Source organism: Struthio camelus, chromosome 7, assembly GCF_040807025.1.
Source record: "Struthio camelus isolate bStrCam1 chromosome 7, bStrCam1.hap1, whole genome shotgun sequence".
Lineage (NCBI taxonomy): Eukaryota > Metazoa > Chordata > Aves > Struthioniformes > Struthionidae > Struthio > Struthio camelus.
In genome coordinates, this window is record NC_090948.1 from 19679738 (window position 1) to 19691954 (window position 12217).

The 12217-nt window shown below is 35.6% G+C and overlaps 1 protein-coding gene across 1 annotated transcript in view; it reads left to right on the forward strand.

Moving 5' to 3' along the window:
• The window catches only part of PLCE1 (phospholipase C epsilon 1), a 167797-nt gene that overhangs the window by 113163 nt on the left and 42417 nt on the right, over positions 1–12217 (forward strand). The window contains exon 5 of the mRNA XM_068950063.1: positions 10611–10756. Coding sequence (XP_068806164.1) covers positions 10611–10756 — 146 coding nt within the window. The remainder of the gene's footprint in view (positions 1–10610; positions 10757–12217) is intronic.

Below are 12217 nucleotides of genomic sequence, written 5' to 3' on the forward strand. Positions count from 1 at the left end.
AACTTGCAAAATATTTCTAATGTTTACATACATAGCAACATGTTTTCAGACTTCACTTCCTTAAAAAGAAGACAGTCATGGTGGAGATTGCCACTGAAGTTTAAATAATTTTTATAATGCTGTTGTAGAAAGGCTGGTGAATTGTGCTTAAGAAGTAGTTCATAAAACGAAAGCTAAATTAAAAAAAAAAGGAAGAATTAGACGACTTTTTAACATGGGGAATCGGCACACTTTGCTTGATAAAGGAAAAGTTAAAAATGGTGGATAACCAGAGAAGGATAAGAGATAGAGAGGAAAGGTATTATGCAATCATTATAGTTACATATTACTTTGAGGAAAGATTATAGATTACTACGTATTAAATATCAGGCCTTTAAAGATGAGAAAAACAGAACTGAGAGAAATCCTACCATGTTCCTAATGCATATATTTCAGAATTAACATAGAACAAATAAATAGGTTTCTCTGCTTAAGAAGAAATGCATCCTGGTTTCTGTAATTGGCAATTATGTGTGAAGAACAGATTTGATCAACCGCTCTAGTAGAGTAGTACAATATTGTGGCATCAAACACTGTAAACGACACAAGGACTTTTGTCAAATTCAGAAAAAAAAAGGAGAAAATGATACTGTCTTCACCTATAGCTACAGCTTATCTTAGACATCGAAATATGGCTGGAATTGAAACTCTGTTTATTGGAAATGCTCCTTAATAATACTACAATTAAGCTGACCTTTTTTTAGTCTTTCCTTAATCCTGGAAATTCAGATCAGACTTAACAAATATGCAATGTCGAAGGAGATGTTAATTTAATTGTAGGAAAGGGTTTAATTGCCATACTTTTAGACTGCAAAGATGATATTAAACTTTCATTGATCCAGTGATCACCCTAGTTTTCTAGGGTGACAGATTGTTAATCTCAGCTGTCATCATGTCTATGTGTTTTGACTTCTTGTCTCTGTTATGTATATAAAACTTAACAAAAATTAATTGTAGTATTTCGGGGGTATTTAAAAGAAAAACTGGAAAAGTAGAGAGTTGTTTGTTTGTTTGTTGTTTTTTTTTAACTTTATGATGGGTAAAGTGGGGACTGGAAGAATGGATCATTTGTTTTTTCTTTCACTTTCTTCTTGTAACAACCTGAGATTTAAAGTGATCTCAGAGAAAGGGAACGATAACCTATTTGTCTTGAAATTCTGTTCATTTTGTACATCCTGTTCCTATGGATTATCTGTTCCCTTATCCGTTAATAACAGTATAAACATTTGGAAAAAAAAAAATTGTTTTGGGTGCTGTGAATGCATTTGGTTCAGATTTTCAACAGCAGATGACTTAAGTAATGTTCTGATAGAATATTCTAAGTTTGTCCCAAATTCTATTTTTATTGCCACAACATACTAAGGGAAGCCACCTTTAAACAGTGAATCTTTCCTGTATTTTGAAGTGTAGAAATCTGAACTTGGAAGTGTTGCAGTGTAGGAATTAACATCTATTCAAATCTTTTTCCGAAAGAGGAGAATCTTTGAGTATATTTTAAGGGTGCATGGTATCACTGATAAATGTGTTGCTAAAGCAGATATATTTGAGAAAAAAATGTAGGCCTGTAACAGTTAATACCATGTAACTTTGATTCAGTAATTAGTTCAGATGTACACAAGTGAAAGAAGCGAATTACCTGTAGGTATTTCAAATGTTCCTAAATGTTTTAGCTTTTAGCTTTTTTTTTTTTTTTTTTTTACTTTTTTACTATACTAACAGAATTTAAAGCTGGGTTGTAGCCAGTGCCATGTGTACACAGATAATTTATAAGGTCTTTTTCTATTTGGTTTTTATTTTTCATGAAAAGTTTGAGTATGACCGTTCAGTGTGACCAATTATAAATAAACCTATAGTCTTTAAAAGATTGACTAAAACTGCAGTTATATGATAGTGGAGACTTGAGCACAACGTGTACTCATCAGCCAGACACAGCTGGTATTTCATTTGCTTCTATTAATATCACATTTATCATAGAGCCTTGTAAGACCAGGGCAGTGGATCAAGTTAAAGACAGATACTCTTTCCTGTTAATAACAATAATTAAAAGCTGATCGTGAATTAGCAGTTAAAAATGGTAGGAGACGAGTGAAATATGGTAGCATCCAATTTTACAATACTGTTTTTACATTGATACTTTTGGATTCTCTCTGCCTGTACACATAATAGCAACAGTAATACACTCCTCTGCTGTAATAGAGACCCAAGTTCTCAGGTGCCTGTCCATTGTATTATAAAAAGCGTGATATTTCATAAGTAAACCTAAACGTGTGTTTTTTAAAAAGAACTGGAAAAGACTCAAGAGAGCATGCCAAACTACAGGAAGGAAGGATAAGGGTAAATACACGGGTGTATAAAAGCTGTAGGATGAAACTATTAAGGAGATCTCGAAGAGGTAGCAGAACCTTGGTAGCAGGGAAGGGACTGGCAGAATTGTACCTATATGAGTTTTAGGACATGGAGAATTGGAACAAAATGCTTTTTTCTGTCTCTCCTTGTTGCAAACTATGCCTTTCTCTTCTTCATTTAGTTCTTCTTTCTGATTCCTGTATGCTATTGTGATTTCTTCCTTTTTCAACTGTCCCCTTCATGGGCTTATGTACACTTACGTATATGACACTCCATATGCCATGTGGTCCTTACTCAGCATCATGCCTTTATGAAATGCCTACAGATATTCCATAGTCTTCCTGGGCACCTGCTTCTTTTTCTGTATCCTTATCCTCCCAGACTCCTGCTAACCTAATGATTGTATTCCCATCCAATCTCTTCTACCTCATTCCAGCAAAGCAACTCCAGAAATACGATTTGAATGTGTGTTGTAAACATATATGTTTACAAATATTTAAAATAATTTCAAGCATTGCCGTATATAAATATGAAGAGTCCCTTTTATAGCTTGAAGTTTTTGGCCACAGCTTCAAGTAAAAGGAAAGCAATTAAAAAGCTAATACAAAATGAAGCATTTAATATTCCATGCTGAGATGCATATATACAGCAAGTATGGTAACTTAAACTGAAAATTGTTCCAGATCATTGAAACAGCCAGCCTGAACTTAATCCCACTTTGGAGCTGAAAATACAAAACAAGATGTTCAATATATAAGGGTATTTTTTTTTTTTGAAAAAATAAATTACCCCAAAATAAGCTAATAAGGCGAAATTTCTGATCTACTCTAGTATAGGACTGTGATTGTAATGGTTTTGTCATTCGCTAGGTCATTCTTATATTCAGTATAGTTGATCAAAAGTCTGCCTGCTTGGCAAACTAGATGATAATGATAGTTTTATTTTTAATGTTTTAAATTTGTAAGTTTTTTTCATTGTCATTCAAAGCAAACTTAAACGCTTACTAGCAAAACAGAGACATATCATTTTACTGAAATAATGGAATGTAAATAAATATTGCGCTCCGTCTCTTAGTTCAGAATTTTTTTGCAATGCCTAAATAGGTTTGCATAATGCTTTTTAAAAGATTGTGTTTGTACAAATATCAAACTGTTTCCAGTCCTTGTTTGGAATAGTGTTTAATCAGATTAAAAATGGTAAATGTTCTTTGTAAGGTTATATAATTTCACCCAAGCATGTAAAGTGAACCATCTGTTTGTAAGATATGCAATTTAAAAATACTCAGCTTAAAAATGCATATGAAAATTATGTGGCGTAGAATACCTAAATAAAAAAAGTTAATAAAGAAACTTTGGCGAAGCCTGTTTAAAACAAGTGTGTTATGTACTGTGATCCTTTTGTATTCATCAGTATGCGCTGATGGGTTTGTGCAGTTAGCTAACTCATGTTAGCCAACTGATTAGTCGTAATGCTAAATAGTACTAGTGCTTTAAAAAGCCTCCCTCCACAGTAGTTGACTTTGCAGAAAAACTTTGTGATACTGGGTAAGTGGATTTTTCTTTTTTTAAGAGAGGAAAATCAGAGTACACTGCTCTACTACGAATTCTACTTTTAAACAAGATACTGTATATTTTTCTCTCTTACCATAATCACTGCATCTTACCTGATGAGGATTGTTTTTTACATGGATTTTTCGTGTTCTTTAAATTTGACTTAAGTTTTCTGGTTTTATGAGGCAATTTCATTAAAAACAGAATAATTTGGTTAAATGGGCTACAGATTGTCATGCCTATCCTTTGGATAACTGAAAAATCAATGTCTTGTTTTGTAATCAGACCTTTCTCATACATGTAAATATTTTGTCAGTATTAAAAATATTTTCTTTATCACTCCGGTGTAGTACTTATATTATAGAAAGGTACTCATGGTTAATTTTTATACATTAGATGTTAGAGAAGGTATGTTCAATAATCCTAATTTATGATAAGCCAGCAGGTTTTATTTTGCTTATTAACAATGGTACATGTTAAACTTCAGGTAGACCACTGTACTCTGAAAGCTGCGTCTCTCAAGTATTATGAAATGGCTAAAAAATGTAATATAAAAGTAAAAGGCATCATTTCTTCCATGTAGCAGTAGCCTCTGAAGCATGTAGCTTGGGAATTGGTGTAAAAGCCTTATGAACATAAGAGCTGGGGAAACGAGTGTAAACCGCTACAAATGACAGTGAGAACATTGGGCTGCATAGGTGGAGATTCTGAATAGTTTCCTCCCTCAATATCACCTGTGCATTTATATTCTTATAACAAATAAGCAATAAATTAATTCCCATTCCAAAAGATTCATGGAATATGTTCTCTGGCAGTTGTATAAAGGGTAATAAATAACACTAGATGTATATGAACTACGATAATCTTAAGTATTAGAAGACTTGCGTATTAGAAGACTAAAAAAATAAAAGGGGTAAATCCATGGCAGATTTAGGGATGTGGTTATTAATTCAACATGCGTTAAATACCATTTCATCCTGTATACTGCATAAGGCAGGGTTCCTGTAGAGCAAATGGTAAATAGTCCCATAATTCACAGTTGTAAAAGCTTTGAGGTCAGGAGTCATAGCTTGCTGATTAAGTTCCATCTTGAATGTTTCTTTTATGTCCCATCACAAAGTCCTTCATGCTATATTAATAAAAGCAATTGAACATCAGTAATAAGCCATATCTTGCCACAGTGAAATTGAGAGTTTTTTGCCTGTGTCATATTACAACAGTACATAGAACTGGCTTTGAATTGGTGTTTCAGTGATTAGGTCATCAGAAACATGGGGGTCTTGTAATTGTTTGATTGATACAAATTTCCCATGTTTAAAGGATTTAGGAAGGGTTTGTTTTATTTTTCATTAATAAAATACTGTAAGTTTAAAAAATAAATTATTGCTATTAATTCTGATAATTGACTTAAAGGAACTTTTCTGTCTATTTAATTGCCTTTTTAAAAAAATAGCAATGAAAAGAGAATTCTGAAAAGCAGAAAACAAATACCTAGAGCCTTCTGGGAGTGTCACGTCCTGAAAACGGAAGGTTTGTCTATCCTCAGTAAAGGCTTATCACTGCTACATTCGTGAAAATTTCCAATTCAAGTAAATTAAAACATTTAATGAGAGTCAGTCTCAGTCACTGACTTAAAAATATTCACAGCGTATTTGAGGATTAATGCTGTGTTATAATTTTGCCTTTCCAAAATGCATTAGCAATATTTAACTTGAACTTATCTGAAAACTTTGAGTAAAGTGATATAAGCCCAAACACCTAGTGAAAAGTCTATTACAAAGGTTTTAGTGCAGTTAAATTGTAAGAGGTGATATAAAAAGATAATCTCAAAAAGCTAAAACTCTACAAGTCGTTACAAATGCTTAAGACCATTGTGCAGCTACTGTTTTCTTCGCTTGGACAGCTGATACAGACCCTGTTGTGCTTAGAATAGGTATTTAAAGGAGGCTCTTGTCACTCTGAAAAATTCCAAATGAAGTTTCATATTCTTTACAGCATGGCTGAAATTTGGCACAAAGTTGTCAGTACTTCTCTGTGTTAGAGCACAAGAAAAAAGTATTTATATCTTAACTAAGTATCTATTTCATTTGTTTATTTCCTAATATTTGTATGCAGTAATCCCAAAAGACGTTCATTTTCATCCATCTGAATGAAAAGATGAATTTTGTTATCAACTTATTTGAGTGGATTGTATTTCAGTTTATGACCTTCTTGTGTCTTGCTGTCATGTGGATTATAGTAGAGCCAGGATACATTTTCTTAAACTTTTCAAACTCATCAGCAGTGCAGCGGAAATCTAATTACAGGTTTACTGTGATTTCTATTGTAAAGAGAGTTTAAAATCAGAGTTACATAAACAGAGCTATGTATGTAGAGCGTGAAAAAAAGTAAACTAAGGAAATCATACTTAAAATGTCCATATGCAGATTATGATTTGTAGCTGAAGTGGTATCTAACACAAAAACTTGATTGAAAAAGTGTCACTGATGGTTCTGAGGAATACTTGCTGAATGTTTTGAACTTCTTGGCAAGGCTACTTGAGCACACTGTTTCTGGAGCTAGTTTGTTCGGGCATTGCCAAAGAGGCGAAGCCATCGCATTGCTGTAGTTGCAGTCTGATACCTAGCAGCTTGCTACCTGGTGGCATTTCGTTCTCAGGCTGGGTGGTCCTCAAGTGGAATGCAGCTGAGGAGATAGCTCTCGAAGCCATCCACTACTGAAATGCAGGAAAAGGAAGTGCCTGTTCTGTATCCACATAGCTGAAATGTCAAGAAGTCAGTGCCCGCTGCTAGCTGGGAAGGAGCCTCCTTTTGCACATGACCCACTGTGGAAGCCGCGTCTTGGAGTTAGAGATCACGCTTGGTTTTGGGGAGAGAGTGTGCAGAATAGTATCTGTGGTACTCACTTGCCAAAGTGGTAAGAACCACAGTTTGTTTCAAAACACAGTAGCGTTTTGAATACATCTTCCAGGTGATTTCCATAGCCACCAATACATACATACATATAGAGATTTGTTCTTTCTTTTGTGAGCTGCATCGAGCTCAGGTGTGCCCAGACCACATCTTAGGACTCTCACTTCTGGACTTGCATTCGAATGAAGGTCCTAAAAAGCTCACTAGTTCTCACATACCTTCTATGCAAAGGGAGCTTTGTGCACACTAGGCAGCAAAAATATAGTATGTGCGTTATCAGGTGTATTTAGGATCCAGTGGCAGCCAGAACGCCATTTGAGAAATGTCAGTGATTCCTACAGAGGCATACCTTTGAGGACGTATCCTGGGCTGCTAATGTATTGCTCAATAAATCACATAAGAATATTTTTATTGAGTACTGTTTATTCTTCCTATGTTTTAATTAATATACTTGTTTCCTGTAAGCTGTCACACGTGATGTTTCCTAAACAACTCAGTCATTTCAGCTACCTGCATTTCAGTGGTGTTTGCATGTGGTTGGTTATAGCTGTAGTCATTATGAATAATCACCTCAAATTAATACCATAACCAAGCTATTTCAGTATGCATTTATTTAAGAGCTTTAGAATATTGTTCTTGTTGATAAAGTTCTTGGATCCATTAGTTCAGTCTGCCTGGACAAAATAAAAACTTTAAGGAGCTGGGAGCTGATTTCAGTCAGCTGAGGTTCTGCTTATTTTTTCCGCTCCTTTAAAGCTGACTGATTCAGCCAGATCTCCCACCTTCAAAACTTCCATGAGAAAAATTCCCCGTTGCATTTTAAATGGGTAACTACTAGTTTGGCTCATTAATTCTGTTTTTTTCCTGCTAGGCTCCAGGACCACATTTAATTTTGGGGAAATGGCCCTCAGCTCTGTTAACTGACTGACTGAATTCTCTTCCCTTTCCGGCTGTCTTCACTAAGTTAGGAGTAGGGAAGTTGTTGCAGACGTTAGGCACAGCACTCAGCGAAAACCTGTCTGAAGCAAAGTGCCCTTGTTCACGGCTCCTTTCTTCTATTACCTCCTCTGTGACATGGCTGTTGCCTTTTAATGAGCTGTATTTGAATCCCAGACTGATGCAACCTGCCTAAAAAGCGCAAATCTTTATGGCTTCTAATAAATACATTTTGGAGGCTAATACGCTTTTTGAGAAATCCATAATCCTCCTTTCTGGGGGAAAGAGTGATCCGTTCAGACTAATTAACTGACAGTTCTCTTAATAATTCATAGAAAATCTTCATGGAGAGCTGATGCTATTCAGAAACACCAGAAAAGGCAGTTTATACTCCTGGCTGCTGCTAGATATGACATGCAAAAGAGTCTGTAAAGCTGAAGCCTGTGACAGAACAGAAGAAAATACCTCTTGCAACCAAGCAGTATTTTCAATTCTTAATTAGCTCTGTCTGGAGGACAAGACCTGACTGGGACAAAAGGACCACTTAAAGCAGAGGTTGTCCAGCAGGGATGCACTGGGGAGCTACTTATGAACATATGCAGGGGAACAATTCTGTTTCATTCCTTCATTCATACATAAAATAATATGAATGAAATTTTCCATTACCTGCGTCTGACTGAAGTATCACAATGTGCTCCTCAAATTTTTTCTAATCTCAGAGAACCAGGAAATAGGAAAATTTAGAAGTAAGTTTCTAAAGCAGGCATGTTCTTTATTTTCAGATGGTGGGTAGTAGTATCCTTGGATGCTCAGTTCTTCTGTCTTTTGATTCTGTCTGAGCCGTTAGATCTTCCTTTGCCTGCTCTGTTTCATAGCTTAGAGATTCAGACACTACTTTCCTTCTTGTTTAGTGAAAGGTTTAAAAAATGCCTTCTGCTCTTCAAGTCTATTCTTGTCCAGCAGAAGGACGGAAGATCAGCTTCATGGGAGACTACTGCCTTTTGCACCCGTATTTCGCTGTTATATATACATATGCCATCTCGAGGCTGCAAAGGCCTTCTTCATGCTGACTTTTATCATTTTCTGTTTGCTTTTACAGAGTGCTTGTAAGAGTTCATCATAACTGTTTATAACAATTCTAAGCTCTCTATTGAATAGAATTTCAACAAGCGACTGTCCTAGTTTCAAGGGTGCTTCTTAGTGGGGAGTCTGAATTCAGTTGCCTTTTTAGCCATTCTTTATCAATTTTGCTACTATTTCCCCCCAACCATTGCATCTTCACTACGTTAGATGAAAACAAATCTGTTTGAAATTATATTGTCCTGTAAAGTATTTAAATCCCTATCAGTTAAACTGTCATTGCCATGCTTAGTATTTCATATGATGCAAATATTGATTATTTTCTGTGAGATTGCATGTTCAGCAGTTGTATTCTCTAACAAAGCTGTTTCTGGCAGACAGGAGTAATATCCAAAAAAATAAGTAATATTCCAACAAACACAAATTATGCCAGTCTTGGCTCATGGATTTAACTGTTTTGTTTCACAACTTCTTTTTTTTTTTTTTTGAGTATTTGCTTTATTTCATTTTATTCTGTGTTTACCCTTATCTGAGCCCTGTGTGATGCAGCAATGAGTAGTTTGAACGTTATTTCATATGGATCCTTTGTCTCCTGAGCCTCACATCTTGTCAGAGTGACCGCATCTCTGTGGTACACACTCTGAGGGCATCTTCACTGGATGGGATACAGAATGATTTTAGTGCTTTTTTTTTTTTTTTTCCAATTAGTACTAACACATTTTTATTTTAATTCTTGTGCTTGTTCTTTAAAATGAAACAGGCTATCCCCCATGAGAGGGAAAACAACATTTTCTAATTTTTATAAGCCTCTCCTCACACCAGTGATGCTTATAAACACTTGAATCCTTCAGGACCAAAGAATGGAACTTGGTGTCAGTAAACAAATTGCGTTTATTGCTTTGTAAGTGTTTATACAGTGACAAAAATCAGGCTCCAGGGAATCATTTTGTAAAAAGGAACAGTTGGTTTAAATTAAGTGTCCATGTGAAGTACAGATACTTTGTATGGATGTTGTGGGAACAGAAACTGGAAAATTTATACACTGGTAAAATGAAGTTTGTTTGGTTGGTTGGTTTGTTTGTTTGTTTGTTTTTAATATGAACAGAATCATGTACTGAGTTGATTTCTGATTCTGTCAGTAATCATCAGACGGAAGTTGGCGGTATGGTCACACTTAGGAATGTGAGAGTTTTATACTTCATTCATGAGAGGTAACATGAATTATTTTAAATGTTCAGTGCATGTAGGGCTTAGCAAATTTATACATTAAGTGTATTCACTTATCAGTTTAGTGAACTTAAGCAAAGCCAGAAATTATAATTTATCAGCTTTCACTGTCCCTGTTGTAAGAACAAAGATTACTTTGTTTCCTTAGGATGAGCCTGAGATTTTTGATCTATGTTAATGAGAATTGGCACTGCAGATCACTCTGGCAGCTTTAGAAATCAGCGTTAGCCTAAGCTGCCCATCTTCTTCAGTGATCAGAATGTATATTCAGAATATTGGATATTAATATACAGTAGTTTTTTGTTAAAACTAAGTATTTTCAGACTAGTTAATGATTCAAGCGTAGGAATGTGTGTATGTCTATGTGTAAGTTGTGTTTGTAATGCATATGTGATTCTGCCATGTGTGTGTGAGCAGAATTTGACTGATATCCTTCTGACGGAAGGAAAAAAAAGAAATGCATGAATGTTCCAAATATTATTACTTTGGCTGATTGTCCTTGTCCATTTTGTTTTACAAGGTGAGCTCATGGGTTACCTGGCTGATCCTGACTGCAGGTTCTATGGAGGAGAAACGAGAAGTCTTCTCATATTTAGTACATGTGGCAAAATGCTGCTGGAATATGGGAAACTACAATGCTGTAATGGAATTTTTGGCAGGGCTAAGGTACTGGCAACTCTGTTTTTGAATGCTGTTTCAGCGACAGATTACTTTGCAGCTTCTGTTAAGCAGACCTCTCTAAAGAACAATGAACTAACAGAAATCTGTGGCTAAATCACATCACCTCACTCTGTAACTTCCTAATGATCCTCTTTGAAAAAACAAACATGCTAAAAGACGTTTTCTCAAGTGGAGACCCCATCGTTTATCTTGGTATATTCTAAATATGTTGCGTTAGAAAACAGACACTTCTTAAACAGAAAGTTTTAAAATGAGAAAAGAAGATGGAAAACAGGGCTTAACTATCTATAATCAACCAAAACTATTGTAGCTTGGGATTGGAGTCTGCAGTACATAAGTGAAACATTTTAATAGTATCGTTCTATATAGTCAGACTTATATTGTAAAAATAATCAGCTAAAACTCTTTATTTAACCCCCTCCGATATACTTACACTGACTGATATTGATGTCTTGTACTGTAATGATCTTTCTTAGCCAGACCTGCAGTGTCTCCAGGACAAGGACAGAGTAGGGGGGTAATGACATTTTGTTGCAAGCTTTTCTCCTGAGTTACAGATAGGGAGTTACAGATACGTGTGGGCCCCGGGTGAGTAGAACAGCTGTGCCTTTGAAGGCAGTGAATTACACTGTGCAGGGAAGAGTTAAGATCAAGTTTCCCATCTCTTAGCTCTGAACCTTCTTGTATTTTGTGTTTGTGTAACAAAGCTTTAATGTGTTTGCATTGTCTCTCTTTGTGGTTTAATAAGGACTCTCATTGAGCTATTTGTTTACATCTTTGGTATATAAAACACATTTCAGCCAGTCACAGACACAGGGAGTCTTGTTCAGCAGAATGCAGTCACAGTCTCCTAGCCATATAAGTTGTGAGGGAAAATGCAAAACAAATTAAGGGCTTAATTTTATCTCTAATGCCTTCCTCACTGCACAAGGGAAAGAGAGGAAAGGAAGGCTAGTTGCAGATTTGTAATGTTTCCAGGACAAGGGCAGAATGTGGAGTTAAGGATGTTCTGTTGTTAGCCTTTCCTCAAAGTTTTTCGTATGTCTGGGGCCAGGGCTGGGTAGAATGACCATACCTTTGCATAGACGTACAGCTCAGAAGGTGAGAGACCTCCCAGCAGTACTAGCAGTCCTTCTCAGGGAGCCCCACGAACCATTTCTGTTTGAAATTAACAATTCTTTTCAGCTACAATAAAAAATCTGCAACTTTGTTGGTGTCTGAGAGTCGGAACATGATCTTGGCCCGTAGATTCTTATACTAAGGTCAAAGTAAATTGGGGAAAAAGTCAATATAAATTATTTTAAATAAATTTACGTTTTTTTACTTTTGCTAACTTCGTGGATTGTTCATAATGAAGCAGAGGCAATTGTAATAAACCATCTGGTTTGTCCTTATGCCATTTCTTTAATCTTTTCTTATTTCTTCTTAGGCCTTTATAACTTTAAG